This window comes from Lepidochelys kempii, chromosome 5, assembly GCF_965140265.1.
Source record: "Lepidochelys kempii isolate rLepKem1 chromosome 5, rLepKem1.hap2, whole genome shotgun sequence".
NCBI lineage: Eukaryota > Metazoa > Chordata > Testudines > Cheloniidae > Lepidochelys > Lepidochelys kempii.
Window position 1 is genome coordinate 132,831,056 of NC_133260.1, and position 20,398 is coordinate 132,851,453.

General features: G+C 45.7%; 1 protein-coding gene across 10 annotated transcripts in view; it reads right to left on the minus strand.

Moving 5' to 3' along the window:
- Positions 1–20,398, minus strand: part of ABCA1 (ATP binding cassette subfamily A member 1) — a 314,981-nt gene that overhangs the window by 64,114 nt on the left and 230,469 nt on the right. For 7 of the 10 annotated variants that reach the window (XM_073345955.1, XM_073345950.1, XM_073345953.1 and 4 more), the window contains 3 exons: positions 10,455–10,478; positions 9,177–9,298; positions 3,047–3,238 (listed from right to left, as the gene is read on the minus strand). In XM_073345955.1, coding sequence (XP_073202056.1) covers positions 3,047–3,238; positions 9,177–9,298; positions 10,455–10,478 — 338 coding nt within the window. The remainder of the gene's footprint in view (positions 1–3,046; positions 3,239–9,176; positions 9,299–10,454; positions 10,479–20,398) is intronic. The other 3 variants (XM_073345952.1, XM_073345951.1, XM_073345954.1) reach the window with 1 other exon arrangement.

A 20,398-nucleotide genomic window follows, 5' to 3' on the forward strand; every position in this document is an offset into this window, starting at 1 on the left:
CAAAGTCACAAAGCTGCAAACTCATGGACCCTTCTTCTTTTTCAGGGTTCTCAGAAAAGAAAATGATGAAAACTTGTAGCGAATTGAGCCATGTCTGTTTGCATCGGTTGAAAACATGGCCCAGAGTTTCCGTTATACTTATATTACAGCTAGGGAGACTAAAATGCCATTAAACAAAGACCTCTGAGGCACTTTTAAAAATTTAATTTCCTTGGCCAATGAGCTTTTCAACACGGGTTTATGAGCTTTGTATAAGAAGCAGAGCAGAACTTGTTTCCAAGATTTCACCCTTAGGAAAATGCTGCTTTTATTGATACACTGCAAGTGAACAGACTCCTTTGTTCAAGAGTGACGGAATGTTACCTCCTTTTCCAAGGATATTATTGTAGGTCAAGGGACTGTTTAGCCATTAAGCTAGAGTGTTTCACATGTGTGATGACCATTTCCTAGGTTAATTTATTCAGTCCGCTTGGCCACATAGAGCACATTTAACGATTCAGGCATTGCAGCAACCTTCACCGTTCTCCTTTGGAAAAATTATGCTTTGTGCTCCTAAGTAAGGTTGGCTGAATGCTCATCAGGTTCAGAACTGCTGTATTCAAGATTCTCTTCAGAAGCACAAAGCTTTTCTCTAAAGTAGAGATCAGAAGCAGGATTCTCCCAATATCTATTTTGTTCTTGCCCAGTGGCAGGAGCATAATGACTTATGGCCACTCTTTTACTGATTGAAAACATAGTCTTAGACATGGCCAGTGAATTTGTTTCTGCTGGGCTAAAGAATTTGGACTTTACTAAGGGTATGTCTATATTTACCCCACTTGTTGGCAGTGTTCTCACTTTTATCCTTTTACGATCTTTGCTGCAAGAATATTCGTGACCTTGTTGTTATAGAAAGCGAGTTCTATAACCGAGGATGGTGGGAAATGAGGAAGTTAAGCCTGTACTAAGCGAGTTTGGCTGGAACCAAATTCATTTCATGAGGAAGAAAACCTACGGGCCAACATTTCCAGTGGGTGGCCTCCTTTTTCAGGGCCCAGTTTATTCTCAGGTAATTTGCTCCCGTATTTTGCATCTGCAGTTGGATTGTGGGTGCAAATCTCAGTACTTGTACCTTCACCTACCTGACTGTGAGCGTAAACTGGGCAGTTAGAGGCACATACTCAGACTGGCATCTGAAAATCTTTGGCTCAAAGTGAGTGTGTCTGGAGATCTGGGAGGTGTAAACTGTGCCCAGGCAGAGAGAGGCTAGGCTGCAGCCGTGTGAATGTTTATGCCTGTGCAGAGGGCCAGTAAAAGGCCTAGAAACCACTTCAGTCCCATTCAAGCCCACAAAACGCAGATTTCACTTATTATGAACACACTAATTAACTAAAGATAATCTCAACTCAACCTCTCCTGTCCCCAGCCTGCTCCGAAATGCTTTCCTTCCCGGAGTCCTTTTCAAAGTAGTTCATTTCGCTAGAGGAACCATTTTTGTGCTCTCTTCCCTCTGTCTGCTGTTACTTCATCTCTCTGTATTCATTATTATGTCATTCTCAGTAGTAGCCTCTCTCAGTAAGGACAAAATGCACGTGGGAGACATGTGCAAGACAGAACATGAATTACAGTAAAGTCGGGGCTGAAAGGTAATCTGACTCCAGTGCTTGATAATCAACCCCTTTGATTGGGCAAACTCCAAGCAACTGATGCTTGACTATCTGTCCTATGAGGTATATCAAATCTGGATACTCCCAGAGCAAGAGTGCTGAATTCCTCTAAGCAGACAGCAGAGTATTTGTTTTATTGGACAACAAAGTGGGTTCCATCGGCCCCTTCTTCTCTGTGCTGCTGTTTTCAGTATCAACTTCATCAAGTTCTTTGTATGCTACCCAGACACTGTAGGTATACAAAGAGCCACCTGGGTTTCAAAATAAACAGGCATGTCTATTGCAAATATCTTCACCAAGCACCTTAAGTTTACTTAAATAATTGCAAACTTCATGCAGCTAAAATATTTAGATACTGATCCAAAGTCTATTAAAGTCAGTGGAAAGATTCCCCTCCACTTCAATGGTCTTTGGATCTGGCCCTAAAATCTCACGTGCGCGTGTGTTAAAGCTACTCAAAGAGTTTGGGTTGCCATTGGCTATAAGCTTCCTCATGTTGCAAACATATGAAAGTTCTAATGCTAAATAGGTTTCTGTCAGACATCTGTGGGTTCATTCCAGCTGAGACACAACATCTGATCAAAATACAGGAACAATGAATGGCCCATTTGTTACCATACAGCATAAATATTTTTCTCCTGAGAAATCCGTGTAGAGACACATGTTCCCAGGCAATGTCCTCATTTAACACATCACCCCAATCAACAGAAAGCAGGAGTGTGGCAGGAGAAAACTATATGATTAACCTGGGGACTCAGAATCCTCTTCCATTTTCCTTATTGGCATTAAACAGTCTATTCCAAAAAATAAAGGCTCGTGTATTCTTAAACACTCCATCCCCGTATTTCCCAAAAGCTTGTACAACCACGGATTATAACAGGGGTGGCCAACCTGGGGCTCCGGAGCCTCGTGCGGCTCTTCAGAAGTTAAGATGCGGCTCCTTGTCTGGGCACCGACCCCGGGGCTGGAGCTCCAGGCACCAACTTTCCAATGTGCCGGGGGGGTGCTCACTGCTCAACCCCTGGCTCTGCCACAGGCCCTGCCCCCACTCCACCCCTTCCCGCCCCCTCCCCTGAGCCTGCCGTGCCCTTGCTCCTCCCCCTCCCCCCCAGAGCCTCCTGCACGCCACGAAACAGCTGATTGGGAGGTGCAGGGAGGTAGGGGGAGGCGCTGATCAGCGGGGCTGCCGGTGGGTGGGAGGCGCTGGGAGCAGGGGGTGGGGAGCTGATGGGGGGCTGCTGACGTATTGCTGTGGCTCTTTGGCAATGTCCATTGGTAAATTCTGGCTCCTTCTCAGGTTGAGGCTGGCCACCCCTGCATTATATCATGCCCTTCATAAAGCATTAATTCCCAGCATTGATGCTCTCCCTTAGGAATCACTGTATAGCCAGTGCACTCACCAGTACAGGCTTCAAAAGGTCTATATTAGCACGAAAGGCTTGTTCTGCTGTGTGGAGTTTTTCCTTAGGCATGGTGCAGAGGAAGGCTTCGCTGACCACTGCGACTACTGGGTTGTGGATTGTAAGGAATTCAGACAGCTCTGACCCATTGCACAGATCTCTCAGCTGCATTCGATAGCCAGACAGGATGACCTGGGAACAGTTGTGAAACAATACAAAATGCCATCAGTAAATCATTCTTGGCACTAAACTAGTATCACTGAGTCAGAAATGATCATTTGGCTACATCATGATTCACAACACTCAAGGTTAGAAGGGAGAGGGAATTTCTCCCTAAGGATTTCATGGTTCTTGGCCATGTATTACTTGGATTATGACAGAAGTGTATGGCCCCCCTGAGTTCCATAAGAGAGTCCGACGGCTGAGATATCCCCAACACTCCAGGCAGAGCCATATAGTAGTAGACTCCCTACTCTATACCAACCTCAATATACGTGTGTCTGGGACCTGGGCCCCTCCAACGAAAGGTTTGTGCTCAAGCCTAAGAAGTCGGCAAAAGCAAGGAAGAAAGACCCAAAGCCTAAACTCCTGAGATATATCATCTGTAAGGCACTTTCTCTCGCCTACAATTATTTGCGATCAGATTCCTCCTGCCTCACATACAGGTGCGGCAGTTGAGAGCACAAGAATCCTGTGGTTTGTGCTCCTTGGCCCGATCGAAAGCCCACCAAAGTTACTGGAAAGACTCCCACAGACTTTAATGGGTTTTGCATCAAGACCTTTGAGCACAAAGTGATGTGTGAGTGTGACTATGTGTGAGTGGGAAATCATAGCTTTGCCTGCAGCACAAGACACCCCCAATGGCCTATCCTCACCAGTGTGCAAAGGACATGAGATGGGGGAGATTGGTTCCTCCCTCTCTCTTCCTGACATGCTCACAAAGGAGCAGCCATAGCCTGGCGCTTGTAATTCTGCAACGTTTGGAACTGATCCTGAGCTACTGAAGTCAATGGGAACATTGCCACTGAGTTCAATGGACATTAGGCCAGATCCCTAACTCCTGTCCACAGACACCTCGTACTTTAAGTTAAGGACTCCTGTTTAATATCTGTAAAGGAAATGAATGAAAATCTCTGATCAAGCATCCAATACGTGGGTCTCTCATGGGAGGGACTGATCTCCAAATCCCTTCAACAGGTCATTATGGCACTGGGGTCCTTTGGATGTGCAATGGTAAGTGCTTAATGCAGGTGACAAACAAGAGAAGCTCTGTGACTCTATTTGGAATGTCACGGTTTGCTTTGTGAATTGTGGCAGGGCAACCAGATTTACACAACTAACAGTGGTGTTTCTCTCCATTTCTGCTTCTCTTGGTTTGCAACCGCTGGTATGCCTGGACTGGACGTCAGTCGGAATCAAAAGTGATCCCGAGGCGTCGGTCCGAGGGTCTTGCGGCAGCCTGTGGCACAACAAGCAATGCTTGTCTCAGTTTCCCTTCTGCAGACTCCCAAGCACGCAACTCCCTCTGCTGCTGCTGCTCCTGCCTTCAGCCCTCTCCAGTTCTGGCTCTCTGGTTTGGGGACACCAGTCAGCAAACCCCTCCTGCTGCTCCTCCTGCTGTCAGCCTTCTCTAAAGAACCAACTTCAGCTTCCTTCCAGGACTCCTCAGTGACCTGGTCTCTTTGGGGCCAGCCACACGGTGACAGAGTCTCACCAAAATCTCTTGTATCATGTGGAGCCAACGAAGTACAAGAACTTTCATATTTTTCAAGGCAAAAGCACATCAACCATCCAGTGGAGAGATGCCTATCTAAGGAAGGATGCAAATGGACTCAGAGTGATAGAACCTTAACTTCTGCCTACAGCTGCACTCCAGAAACAGGATAAAGCCAATCTTTGTTCTTTGCTGAGTAAATGGGATGTGTTTTGTGATCTGTGATGGTGGCACTTTACAAAATCAGCATCACCAGCACCACAGCAATATCAGAGAAGGACGGTCTGGTGGTAAAAGGCAGTGGACCCCACGGGATTCAGGAGATCTGGGTTTAGTTTCCAATTCTGTCACAGATTTTCTGTGTAACTTGGGGCACAACACTTATCACAACAATTGTATTAAACAAAAATTACAAGCAGACAGGACCAAAAAAACTCCCAGCTGCATAAAGTCACAACTTCATGAAAATTACAATCGGTCTGAAATTGTGGTGACTTCAAGTAAAAGCATACTTATATTATGAATAAATTATAAATGACAGGCTAATTCCCCCAAGGACTCTTAAAATGTCAAGATCATTTTTGTAGAAGTTGAATCATTGAATATCAGAGTTGGAAGGGACCTCAGGAGATCATCTAGTCTAACCCCTTGCTCAAAGCAGGACCAATCCCCAATTTTTGCCCCAGATCCCTAAATGGCCCCCTCAAGGATTGAACTCACAACCCTGGGTTTAGTAGCCCAATGCTCAAACCACTGAGCTATCCCTCCCAAGTTTGGATGGGCTCTGAAAAACAAAATGATGGTGGCACTTTACAAAATCAGCATCACCAGCACCACAGCAATATCAGAGAAGGACGGTCTGGTGGTAAAAGGCAGTGGACCCCACGGGATTCAGGAGATCTGGGTTTAGTTTCCAATTCTGGCACAGATTTTCTGTGTAACTTGGGGCACAACACTTATCACAACAATTGTATTAAACAAAAATTACAAGCAGACAGGACCAAAAAAACTCCCAGCTGCATAAAGTCACAACTTCATGAAAATTACAATCGGTCTGAAATTGTGGTGACTTCAAGTAAAAGCATACTTATATTATGAATAAATTATAAATGACAGGCTAATTCCCCCAAGGACTCTTAAAATGTCAAGATCATTTTTGTAGAAGTTGAATAATTGAATATCAGAGTTGGAAGGGGGAGGTTTAGATTGGATATTAGGAAAAACTTTTTCACTAAGAGGGTGGTGAAACACTGGAATGCGTTACCTAGGGAGGTGGTAGAATCTCCTTCCTTAGAGGTTTTTAAGGTCAGGCTTGACAAAGCCCTGGCTGGGATGATTTAACTGGGAATTGGTCCTGCTTTGAGCAGGGGGTTGGACTAGATGACCTTCTGGGGTCCCTTCCAACCCTGATATTCTATGATTCTATGATTCTAAGGGACCTCAGGAGATCATCTAGTCTAACCCCTTGCTCAAAGCAGGACCAATCCCCAATTTTTGCCCCAGATCCCTAAATGGCCCCCTCAAGGATTGAACTCACAACCCTGGGTTTAGTAGCCCAATGCTCAAACCACTGAGCTATCCCTCCCAAGTTTGGATGGGCTCTGAAAAACAAAACACGGGTCACTTTATTTCAGGCTCATGGATCATGGTGTCCATTCTTTCCCGTCCACGAAGCACTGTGTATGTAAAATTGGGAGATTTGTTCCATATATTTATACAGTCAATCACAAGTGGCTTAGGTGGCTTAAGTGCAATTGTTCAGTCCTATTATTAGTTATACTGTGGTAGCACCTAGGGGCCCCAGTCATGGACCAAGACCCATTGTACTAGGTGTGGTACAAATGCAGAACACAGAGACAGTCCCTGCCCCACAAACCTACAGTCTAAGTGGTTTTACAGCTTTCTATGTTTTCGGGGCTCAAATCTCCAGCTTCTGGCTGAGGAGGTCTGGGTGGATCTCTCTTCGGCACTAATCAACAATCCTTTGAAAATCCCAGCCTAACTGGCCTGAGGAGTGCTATAGAGTGACCTGAGTTGTGTCTCCCTTGCACAAGAGCTGACTAAACTGCTATTCAAGGCAGAGACCTTATATCTCATCTCATGTATGTGTACAGTACCTATAGAGTACACAATCCTGACTGGAGCTTTAACTATATACCAATAATGTCTCCTTGGCACGGCCAGTTCCTACTTCTCTGAGGAGAATGAAAGAGAAAGCCGCACCTGGAAATAATCCCAGATCTCACAAAGGGGGATACAGAGCCCTAACTTCAATACAGAGCTGGGGAGAGGACTGTATACCTGCAGTGGGCACTAAATTCTCTCTGCAGAGATCCTCCTCTCTCCTTCTCCATTCCTATCCCGCAAAACCAAACAAACCTTCCCCTCACAATCAATATTCAATCCAGCGGTAAAGTCAGGCCTCTCACATGACTCTCGAGCGAAATCACTCAGGAACATTTTATGCTTTTTCTGAGTCAAAAGTCAAATCATGAAGTTTTCCAGGAAGAAAGAAGTCTGCTTTGATTCATTATTTATATTATGGTAGTGCCTGAAGCCCCCTACCAGGCTCCAGGGTCCCACTGTGCGACTGTACAACTTGTTGATTTTGGTTTATGGCTACTACTGTACTTCAATAAAAAATATTATGGAGCTGGAAAACATTCTAACAATACTGACAGAGTCCACACAAAACGTGTTTTTCTATTGACAAGATCAAGGTGTAAGTTCAAGTCATTCAACAGAAACCCTAGCTCGCAGTTTTCCCCTCTAGAGTCACCAGAGTAGCTCTAATATGTTGGTCTGCTAAAAGTATTACTTTCCCTCTCACTTATACTGCCTTCCTAATGGCTACTGTGGCTACCAAATCAAGTTCAAGTTTGTCAAAAGACTGGATGCCAGTTAGTTTTATTTCATCTATCTTTTACTTCCTTTATCTTTAAATTATTAATCTATTTAAAAGCTGTCTCTACATTCCCAATACTCAGCACTACACACGTTGTTGTTAAAGTTCTCTGATTATCCTATGTTTACATCTAATATTTGCTTCTCTTTGATTCTATATTGAGCTTCAGAAAAATTAGGGTGGCAGACAGATTTCTTAAAATAGATACAAAGAATTTTTTTTAGAGTAACATATTATTAACTTATAGGGTTAACTATCAAAGGCAGAATGCTTTGTCAAATTCTAGAAAACATCAAACATTTATATGAATGAGACCAGCATCTGAAATTAAGAAGGATCAAAGTTTAAAAGGGTTAAGTCACCATCCTTCAGGACATAAACTGATCAAGAACAGGGGTGAGAAGAAGGAAGAATTTTCCCTCAATGCTAGGCAGCTGTGTGGGCACTTGCATTACTGTGAGCATACGTTTTCCTCTGAAATCTGAAGCAACCAGCCCTGGCCAATGTCAGAAAGAGGAACATGATCTAGGTAGGCCATTGATCTTTTGAAGCATGGTAAACCCAATGTTCTGAGCTTGACAAAGAAAACATCCTGTTATGTCAAGGACTCCAGTATTTGCACCTTCCTGTATTATGTGCAGCAGCTTTCACAGGTCTCAGCCAAAATCAGGTCACCATTGTACCAGGCACTCTTACGAATTTGGGTCCAATTTGGTGAATAGTTTCAGCCAAAAAAATTGATTTTTTTCCCACAAAAATCAAAATGCTTCATTTTGACCATTTCAAAACAACATGCTTTGACTTTTCTTTTCAAAACAGCATTCTGTTCAGAAATTTGGCTAATTTTTTAAACCAAAACAAAGGGTAAAAAGCACCCAAAAATTACCCAAAATGAAATGTCAAAAAAAAAAAAATCACTTGGGGTCAAACTGAATCAATTTTTCTTCAGATCCTTTGAAAAAAAGTCAATTATTCACCTAGTTCCATGATGTTCTGTACAAGCACACTGCCCCTGTCACAAAGAGTTGACAATCCAAACAAAAGACAGACACAGGGTGGGAGAAAGGAACCCTCCTCTTCCCCATCAGACAGATGGGGAACTGAGGCAGGGAGAAATTAAGTGATTTGCCGAAGGTCACTCTGGCAGTCTGCAGCAGAGCTCCAGAGTCCCATTCCTGTGACTTACCCACGAGAGCATCTTTTCATTGTCATTGAAAAAGAAAAGTAAAATAGTCCAAACAATACTATTTGGATGTGTCTTTTCATTGGAAAGCAGGCCTTGAAAAATTCTCTTTGGCTTTTCAAGTGTTCTGTGCCTTTTAGGCATTTCCAGACTCTCTACATGGATTTTCAAGTCCTTTTACAGCCTTGCTGCAAACCAACCAAGATGAGATTGTAAGCTCTTTGGGGCAGGGGCCATCTTTTTGTATTGGTACGGCAACTAGCACAATGGGGCAAGGCTCCTAGATTCTACCACAATAAGAATAATAATGCTTGAAAGAGTTCCTCACCTGCTGGAAGTTGACCTCTGCATTCAGTATCTCATCCACAGCAAACAATGGCATGGAAACATTATGATGGAGAAAGTCTGAGAAGGTCTCATTGTCAACCAGGAAATCCTGAAGTTTCAAACCTGTTAGGTGAGAAGCAAGCGTCACTTGGTTTTATTTAGCGCAAACCCAAAAAGGAGAAAGAATGTGAAATCTTCAAACTAAAATAGCAAAACCTGGCTGAGGGGAAGGGGAAGGGACAACGACACAATGGAGGACACAAAAGGAAACCAGTAGCTGCTGCCGATGTGCTCTGAAATACAGCAGCTTGCAGAGATACGTCGGACCTGCCGTGTTTTTACACCAAAAATAGAATCTTTGAAAATAACCTCCCTCCAGCACCTTCGCTAACACCTGCTTTGTTGCATTTAATCTGCCGCCAGGCACATGAGATGCAAGGGGAGCTCAATGGTTCAGAATAAACTGCTCTTCAGTTTTGGGGAAATTCACTCCAGCGCAGAAGGCTAGGCACAAGAGATTCACGACTCCACTTAAACTCTATTTTGTAGGCTTAAGCAGGACTGAACTGGTGTACAGGGCAATAAGAAACTTACTAAATCTTATATAAAAATGTTTGATCATTAATAATACAAATACTACTAATAATCATCAACATCATAACCTACCACAAGACATTTCCAGGCCAAGCACAGGCAGACACAAGTGTGCCTGGAGCCAGAGGTTACTTTATACAGATAACACAGGTAGATCTAGGAAGTAGTGTTGCCATCTCTCACATTTTTGGGGGATACGTCTTATGATATTTGGTGTTTTTCTAAAAGCCCCAGCTCCTGGAATCATGTGATTAAATGAGAATCTCAGGTTTTTTTTTTTAGCAGAATCTTCATGGTTGAGGCAAAATGCTGGAAAATGTGACTCAAATGTGTCCTGAAGTCTTAGAAACCAGAGAGTGAAGAACAGAACCGCATCACTGATTCTTTTAAACTAACCACATGATTTTGGGGGCCTTACTCCAGGGCTTTTGAATGCTTGAGGTTGGCAATACAAAGGAACGCAGTTGAGGTGAAAGGTGCAAACGCTAAGCAGTGGAGAGTTGAGGGAAGAAAGAGATCTTGGGAGTCATTGTGGATAGTTCTCTGAAAACATCCACCCATTGTGCAGCGGCCGTCAAAAAAGTGAACAGAATGTTGGGAATCATTAGGAAAGGGACTGATAATAAGACAGAAAATATATTGCCTCTATATAAATCCATGGTACACTCACATTTTGGATACTTACTGTGTGCAGACCTGGTCGTCCCATCTCAAAAAAGATATGTTGGTATAGAGAAAAGGTAGAGAAAAGGGCAACAAAAAGGATTAGGGGTATGGAACAGCTTCTATATGAGGAGAGATTAATAAAACTGGGACTTTTCAGCTTGGACAAGAGACAACTAAGGGGAGATATGATAGAGGCCTATAAAATCATGACTGGTGTGGAGAAAGTAAATAAGGAAGAGTTATTTACTCTTTCTCAGAACAGAAGAACTAGGGGTCACCAAATGAAATTAATAGGCAGCAGGTTTAAAACAAACAAAAGGAAGTATTTCTTCATACAATGTACAGTCCACCTGTGGAATTTGTTGCCACAGGATGTTGTGAAGGCCAAGACTTTAACACGGTTCAAAAGAGAACTAGATAAGTTCATGGAGGACAGGTCCATCCATGGCTATTAGCCATGATGGGCAGGGATGGTGTCCCCAGCCTCTGTTTGTCATAAACTGGGAATAACCAACAGGGGATGGATCACTTGATCATTAACTGTTCTCTTCATTCCCTCTGGGGCCCCTGGCACTGGCCATTGTCAGAGGACAGGATACTGGGCTAGATGGACCTTTGGTTTGACCTGGTAGGGCTGTCTTTATGTTCTTATGAAAAGAATTGACACGGCTGACTCAGAGAAGATTCATAGGCATAGGCTAAGCTGATTAGGTAGATAACCTGATACTTTTTCTACTTAAGGAAGAGCAGAGTCACAAAACAAATTGGTAATTGATGGCAAAGAGGGAAAAAAGACCCACGTGCCAAGCCCTAATGCAATGGACTCCTAATAGCGTGTATTCCCTCCTGGCTGTACTGCTCATCCTGGAGGGAACAGCAGCCACTGTGGCACTGGGCTCTCGTTCTTGTTTTAATCAGCTTGACTGCTTACAAGAAACACTCAGTGCCTTTCTGAGAAGGCATCGGAGTGAGCCTGCTGCAAATCTCCACAGCGCTGGGAGGGGATGGGGAGCAAGCCAGGGCGGCCACATGTCACAAGAACATGGAATCCCGCTCTCTGTATGCCTCTCAGTGTTTCTTTTGTGCTGCTCGGTCTCGACTTGGCAGGACACCAGTCTGGTATAAGAATTATGAGGAGAGAGCAGGGGAAGAAAAGCAGCCTTGCAGCAGGAGCGCGCTGGGGTTACTGTCGGTCATTGCTCTCTAGCCTACATCTCTGGTTACAAGTTCCCTGTAGCCTTTTTGTTCTACATGAAAAATAATCGCCACCATCAACTGGGCTGAGGAAAGCTGGAGGTAATGCTGACAGGAGGTTACTTCAGGGTGAAAACTCCATTCCCCCCTCCCAGGCAGGATGATTTAATAACCTGCCCATTGATCATACTGTGAAAAAAAACCTAACAGGCTCGTGCAAACAAACAGACTGAGTTTTCTTTTCAGCCAGCACTGGCACTAAGAAAAGCGGGCCAGATCCTCAACTGGTGCAAATCAGCACAAGCCATTTACACTGATTCACACCAGCTGAGGGCTTTGCCCCCCAGAATCACTCAGATTCAAATAATCTCCTTCCTCCTGATTTCTGGCTACTTCCTAACTGCACTGCATTTGCTAAAGAATTGCTCTGTATATTTGGGTTTTGGTGAGATCATCAACAGCACTGAAATTCAAATGGACAAAGAGATTAGCTGGACAAAGAAACAGTGGCATTTAAAGATCAGACATTTGCAAGCTTTTTGATTTAGCCCAATTCTAAATGGAGTCTATTTTTCTAGTTGCTCTTGAAAGGCCACACATCTCATGGAAACCTTTTAATAAAATTTTATTGAACAATAATTCTCCTGCTCTTCCTGTATTTCCTCCTCCTCTGAGCTTTGCTGCTGCTCGGAAACAGGATCTTTGTTACTTAGGAACATTCTCTTTAGTTTGTCTAACTCCAAGTGTTTGGACAACTGCAGCAAAGCAACTTGCATCTTATTACAGGATGTAAAGAAGCTATTTTTGGATGCCCACTGCCCTGTTTGTAAAAATGATGTGGACTGCCAAGGAACGTCGTCTTCTTACTTGTCTATAAATTAACTAACACAGAGTCCCTCAGGTGTTTTCTTTCCTCATTATCAGCCAGCATTTTCAGAAGTGCACAGCATTACATCTGGCTGAAATTCCCAGGCATGTTTCTACATTTGTTTTCATCCCAATTCGTGAAAAAAAGTCAAAGTTTTTCACCAAATGGAAAATTTGAAAAAATTTTGATTCAGAAATGCCAAAACATTTTGTTTCAGGTTGGCGCAACATTAATCTTTGTCCCACAAGCAACTGTGCTGACATGCCTGAGGTCCCACAGAAAGCCTGTGGCAAAGCAATGACTTATCTTGACCTCAAGTCCAGTGCCTGAACCAAAAGGCCAACCTCTTTCTTGGTGAGCTCACCCCGTCTCTCGTCCTTTTTCCATCAGGACAGACTGAGCCACCCCAGAGTCTCCACTCTTCAAATCACAGAGGCCCACACACTGACTTGCCCCTGAAGCCAGTCACAGGTGGGGAGGGGAGCAGAGCAGTGCAATCAATCTGACCTTCAGCACTGCACAGTCTAAGTGTATGTCTACACTACAGACCTTACAGCAGCATAGCTATACCGATGCAGCTGTGCCCCCCGTAAGATCTCCCGTGTAGCTGCTCTATGCCAAAGGGACAGAACTCTCCCGTCGACACAATTAAACAATCCTCAATGAGCAGCGGTAGCCGACACAGCGCTGTCCACACCGGCGCTTCTGTGGGGTTAACTTATGTTGCTCGGGGGGGGGGGTGTTTTTCACACATCTGAGCAATATAAATTATACTGACAAAAATGCTAGCGTAGACATAGCCTTAGAAGGCGAGGCTTTTTTAAAGGCACCCCTTTCAAAACACGCATCATTCTGTCCAAGGCTATTTACCCACCAGAGCATAACACAACCAATGCGAACAATGCAAGACTGTTAGCTCAAAACTGCCACAATGCCCGCAAACAACACAGTCATAGTTCCTGAATGCGCTAACAACATGCTAAGTAATGGAACATACATGCTGGAATTACAGCGTAATCACCAAAATGCATCCCTGCCATTAAAGAAATTCTTCACACCCTGTTGGGATGATCTATGTTCTACTGAGATGGAACAGCCCACCCCCTTCGTCCTGCCCTTAGCAGCCAACAGAACCAGAGGAGTTCAGTACCATAGTACTGCTTGTGCTTCTGACAAACTAGGCAGCAGATCAGGCCCTTCTGGCTGAAATGTATAAAATAAATAAATAAAATGAGAGATGAGCCCTAATCATGAATCTGGATCTGGGTTTGGATGTAGATGTAGGCTCAGCTGGTGTCAATTAATTTAACGCCACTGAAGTCAACAGAGCTTTGCTGATTTACACCAGCTGAGGATCCAGCCTAACATCTGAAAGGAGCTCCTCTCCCTACTGTACAGCCAGCTTTGCTTTTTAATTCCCAGTCTAACCCACACTAAGGCCTAGATCTTCCAAGGACCTGTGTTGAGCTCAGGACTTGAGGCTAGCTCCCTGCTGCTCTTTGTTAATTAAAAGGTTTGAAGAAAACAAGGCAGCCAGTCAGTCCATGTGCCATGACTGCATCTTCAGCAACTGCAGAGACTCTTCTAGTGGGACATTCAAGACAGAAAACAATTATGTTATTTTCTGCGCTTCCTTTGCTATTACTGAATTGATCGGCTTCTGGCTGAACTTCCATTTCTCCCACCTCAGCCATTCCTTCCCCTTGATCCTGAAGTGCAGTCATAACCCTTCATTTATTATCTCAGAGGCTGCTAATATAAACGTGATTGTGTTGCCATAAAAACAGCATTATTGCAAGACCACGTGGCAAGACCAGACGGGTTACGGAAGCCTTTACTTTGCTCCTTAGCCTCGACAGATTCTTGTAAGTGCCTGCAGGCGAGCGGATTCCTTTCCTGGCACAAAGCAATCACACACCTGCCTCTCTCAATTAATGAAAGCGGCAATGCAAGATTGATAAATCCATGGGAACGATCAGTGGACGTTTCTTTCCTTGTGATGTGATTGAGAAGGGGCTGCAAGGCACCAAGATGCCCACTAGGTAGGGTTCAGACTTATGGGCCTGATTCCCAGCTCTGGGTGAGCTGGACTCAATACAGAAACTGGTGTGAGGAGAAGGACACCTTTGCACCTCTTGGTATACTGGGGCTAAGCCCATTTATAAGTCAGAGCAGCAGCAGGACTGGTCTCACATATCCCGGGCTGTCAAAGACCTTAAGGAGCTGTTCCAACTGCCGGGAACAACCGAAGTGCCCTTGCATCCTTCTGGATCTCTGCCCTCCTCAACAACTTCTCTCCCGCCACAGGTGCTCCTTGCACTGCACCAATACAGACAACATCAGAGGTCTGGTCCACCTGTTTGGGACGTGGCACAGGACTGGGATCCAGGAGGCACTGTGTTCTCAGCCTGGATCTTCAATTCATTTACTGAGCAAGTCTCTTAGCCTCAATTTACCTGCATATAAAATGGAGATAACAGTCTCTTTGGTGAAACTTCTCCATCATATAGCTGAGTGCCTACTCCTTCCATCAGCCCCCACAAAAATAAAAGAGGGGGAAAAGACCTGAAACAAACAACCCAATCAAAAAAAAATAACCCTACCGCAATCAGAATTCTTATATCTAGAAAAGTCAGAAGAGTCTCCATGAAGTCTAATCGGGACTTCACTAATGCTAATCTATTTTCTGAGGAAGGCATTTAGATATGATGGTGTTGGACAGCAATATAAAACCCTAAGACAGGCTAGTAAATTACCAATGTCAGATATGGAAATAGAACTCAGGACCTGCAAGCTTTCAGCGCCTCTTGCTTATCCAGAGGAAACAGCAATCACAGTAATGTTGGAGACTATATTAGCAAAGGACCTACTGATCCAGTGACCCAGCTCTGTTATGCTACAAACAAACCCTTTTGATTCCCAGTGCTGGGCAATTTTTGTTTGCCCTTGTTATACTCCCTTGATTAAACTTTTGGCAACACATCCATGGAGTGTGCTGGAGCGACACACAAGCCTCCTTTAAGGGCTCATTTGGCTTTTAATTTTTTCCTCCCTCCACATGGTGTCCTTCCCTTGTACAGTTGGTTTAGTCCTCACAGCTAAATCTCTTCCTAGCTGATGCTGACAGGAGCTAAAACAGCCATAGGAACTAGTTACACAACATTACCTTGATTTTCTGACAGGAAATTGAGCAGCTAAGCAGGCCTGTGGTGCAAGATCTGCTAGCATCAATGCACCAGCCTAATTTGCCAACAGTTGTGGCTCTGTCCCTTTCCCATGTAAACGTGTTGTCCTTTTGCTGTGGGAGGTGGTAGGCCTATCTGCTCTCAAGCCATAAAGTGTTCTCAGCCTGTTGTCACTGGAGACAACCAGTTATGTTAAGGCCCATCCAGAACCTTCACACATCTTCCTTTCGGAAAACAGGCTACTGCAGGAGGTTGTGGGATCCCCATCACTGGAGGTTTTTAAAGAACAGGTTGGACAAACCCCTGTCAGGGATGGTCTTGGTTTACTTGGCCCTGCCTCAGCCCAGGAGGCTAGTCTTGATGACTTCTAGAGGTCTCTTCCAGGCCTACATTTCTATGAGTCTGGGTTCAAGAAGGATTCAGGCAGTTCCCTTTCTCCTGTCTGTTTCATTTACTTGTCTGACTGCTAGATTTCTTCTGAGTGAGGGGGGAAAGGTTATATGCAGACTCCTCACCCCCTCTCCACAGGAACTCTGGAGAATGGCTCACTCTTCCTCCTCCTCTTCTGGAGGTCATGCTGGGAAGGTTTCAGTCAGACGGCATGTGAGCCAGGCAATATCCCAGAGCACCTCACAGGGCTAACAGAGCCACAGCAGAAAGCCCAGAGATGAAGCTATAGGCTCCTACTCTTACCTCCCAATGGCCATTGTCCCAACGACACCTATATGCAACTCACATTTGGTATTACCTCACGTATACTGCTGCAAATTGCTGACACTCGGCAGTAAAGACCCCCGAAGAGGACAGGCAACAGAGAGAGTCATTCCTACTAAAAGAAGCGACCCTGCTGCATTTTACGCTTCCGGTGTAAATCACGTTTTTGTGTCCCTCACTCTTAGCTCTCGGTCACACACTGTCCCCCACACTTGGACCTTGGCGTGTTGAGTGTTTGATAATGCTCCCTGCCCCCCGCTGCCACAAGAGGCACGGAAAGGGCTGCCCCTCGCAAAGAGAACACGGGGGAGGGGAGGTCAGCAACCATGGGAGCCTGGAGCACTGTGGGAAATGAGCAACTCAGACGGGTCAGAGGGAAGAGGTGGGTAACATTTTGCAGTTTGCCTCTCACTAGTGTTCAGTCAGACATCCCGTCAATCCACGCAGGAGAAAGAGGAGAGGTGAAAAACCATAAACTCTGGAGCCGACAAGGCATGTTCCATCTCCAGCACAGAGGGACACACTTTAAACTTGGTCAGATGGTGTGGGTGAACAGCTGCAGCAAAAGTGTTTAGAATAGGAGCAGCAGGAGAGACCCTAATAAAAAGAATGGGCTCTCAGAAGGGGGGAGCCATGGGAGGACGTATCTTTCTGCCGGCTGAGTTCACTTTCCAGGAATTCCCAAAAAACTTATTTCTGCCAGGGCTAATGGGAGACTTTGGTGTCACACGTCACATCTGTTGTTGTTTATGCGAAGCAAAGGTAAGTATCAAAAACGCGGCTCCACATGATTGAAGAGGTGTCCCTAGGTGAACATGCAGCTTCTGCGTGCTGCACCTGAGTCAACTGCACATGCTGGAGGAAGTTAAAAGAGCTCGTCTCTCTTCCTGTCCCATTCAGCTGTCTTGCACAGGGGTAAAAACGCTGCTTTAAATGCTGCAACACATGCATGTGAGAAGAGCAATTCTGACAGCGAGCACAAGCTCCTCACGAACGATTGCACACCACAGGCCAGATCCTCACATAGTATGAACTGGCATTGCTCTGTTGTCTTCAATGGAGCAACGCCAGTTTACACCAGTGGAGAATCTGCCATACAGCCACCAGACCAACCCAAATCAACAAATTATTTTTTTCTGCTGGTAGTACCTTGAGTCCCCAGTTGTTATCAAGGCCCTGTTGTGCTAGGCACTGTATATACAGATAGCCACAGACAGTCCCTGCTCCAGACAGCTTACAAAGGGCAGGAGGGGAAACAGAGGCACAGAGAGGTAAAGTGACTTGTCCAAGGTCACTCAGCAGGTCAATAGCAGAGCTGGGATTACAAGCCAGGTCTGCAGACTGTCAGTCCTGCATCCTACCCATCAGAGAACATTCTCCTTATTTAGATACTGCACAAAAGCAGGGAAAGAGACAAATGCTCTATTATCTCTTCTTCGACCCTGGACCAGATTCTGTGATTAGTACAAACAAGAGTAAAACAAAGTTTGCCAAATGCAGGCTAAAACAAAGAGAAAAACATATTTTCAAGCTTCTTACTGAGTATAAAACATGATACGATTTTTTTAAAAAAAAAACAGGCTAATGAGGTACTGGGAAATAACAGAGAGAGAGAGAGAGAGAGTGTATGGGCAGCAAATTTAAACTAAAACGAAAATTCCCCATAACATTTTTTGTTTTGGTTGAAAATCCATTGCTTGTCTCCGCCGACTACCCGTCCCCCCAAAATCAACCACTTTTAACACTTATGCTTTCGGCTTTTAAGCCAACCTCTGATTATTGGGAGTCAGAAGGGAAATTTCTCCAGGACAAGTTACTGCATAAACTGCCTACTGCAACGGTTCTTGCAACTTCTTCTGAAGTAGCTGATACCAGTCATCATTGGAGACAGCATACTGGACCAGAAAAACTATTGGTCTGATCTGATGATACAGCAATTTCTATGCTCCTGACACTTTCCTGGGAGTCCTGATGAAAACCAGGGCAAACATGCACTAACTGCATGAAAAGATATCACCATCCAAATCAGGATTATCCCACTGAGGAGCACAACTTTGTAATCAGTGCAGAACATGCTGGAGTTCAGCACAAGTAGTACGCTGTTTTGAACGTACTGGACAGGGTGGGTATGTCCACACAGCAAAGAAAACCCCATGGCTGACCCGTGCCAGCCAGCTTGGGCTTGTGGGCTATGCACGGGTTTTTCTTTGCTGTGTAGACATACCCTGTATCTTCATGCCACTGTCCCCTGCTGCCTGGAATGTCTAATCATTCCAGGGCTTGTTATGTCATCTTCAGGTGCAGCGGTTCTCACCCCGCAGCCCAATCAGCCCACAGCTGCGGACCGTGTGACAGCCTCAGGGCACTACATGTAATGTCTATATTGTGTGGATGCGGCCCAGATACCGCATAGAGAGCTGCATATGTGGCCCACAACGGTAAATAGGTTTAGAACCACTGTTCTAGTGCTCAGTCTAAAGAGAGGATTAAAACCTTGATATTACAGACAGCTAGCAGCGATTCTCTTTCAGCTGAAGCAGTCCAGACCTGCGCACTTGGACATGGACATGCTAGGTTGGGTCCTCAGCGCCACTTGAGTGCAGTGCAGCTGAGGAACGCAGCGTGTGGACTGGCAGACGAGTTGGATACATTAGTCACGGGTAAGGCTCCATGTTTGTCACGGCGGTCCCGGTTTCCGTGACTTTCGGTGACCTCTGACTTCTGCAGCAGCCGCCTGAGCAGCTCTGGCAGCTCCTGGGCCAGTCACACCGGCTGTTGTTGGGGCAGTCTTGGGCCACCCCCCCCCCCACCCAGCAGCAGTAGTTTGGGGGGGGGCCCCTCCGGGCTGGGGGGGGGGTGCTTACCTGTGGGGAGCTCCCGAGAAGGGTGACAGCAACTCCCCTCCCTCAGCTCCTAGCTCCACGTGCTGCCTCCACCTGCAGGCACCGCCCCCGCGGCTCCCATTGGCCCTGGTTCCCAGCCAATGGGAGCTGCAGAACTGGGGCTTGGGGCGGAGCAGAGGCCGCACATGGGGCTAGGAGCTGGGCTAGGGTCTCCTCTTCCCAGGAGCTGGGTAGGGAGCCTCCCCCAGCCCCACCAACCCCCCCGCTCTCCCAGCAACCGCAGTGCCCCCCTGGGCCGCAACTCCCCCCTCCAGCACCTGTGGTGCCCCCCCAGCTGAGGTTCTAACCCGCCACATGCAGGCAATTTGCATGCATTCAGCTTACTTACAATATACTGCATGTCTATAGTACGCTTTCATCTCAAATTATTCCATAATGCGTTGGAAATGTGACTCAATATACAGGCTACAGTACATGCAGGATTCGCTTCACTAAAATGCAGCTATCTCTGTGGTGAAATACGACCACTGCTCAACATGCAGCAACAGAACAGACAACAGTTTAGACCAAGAAGTCAGGAAGAATGCTGTAGCTGGCTGAAACTGCAATGACATTGAGTAACAGGAGGCAGAACGTAAGAGGAAGTTACTCACCTTGTGCAGTAACGATGGTTCTTCGAGATGTGTGTCCCTATGGGTGCTCCACTTTAGGTGTCTGTGTGCCCCTGCACCTCTAATCGGAGATTTTTGGTAGCAGTGTCCCCTTGAGCCCGGCCATGTGCTCTCCCTCCCTCGTGGTCTGCCTCGAGGCTATTTAGCACTGCACGGGCAAATCCCCCTCACTTCCTCCTCTACCACAGAACCCTATAGAGAGCTCTGAAGTAGAGGGGAGGAGGGCGGGTTGTGGAGCACCCATAGGGACACACATCTCGAAGAACCATCGTTACTGCACCAGGTGAGTAACTTCCTCTTCTTCTTCGAGTCGTGTCCCTGTGGGTGCTCCACTTTAGGTGACTCCGGAGCAGTACCCACCACTGGAGGCTGGGACTTCGAAGCAGTCTTTTACTACAGAGAGTACTGTGGAGTCGAAGATGGTGTCAGCGGCCATATCTTCAGTGATCGCATAATGTTCTGCGGAAGTATGGACAGAGGCCCCAATC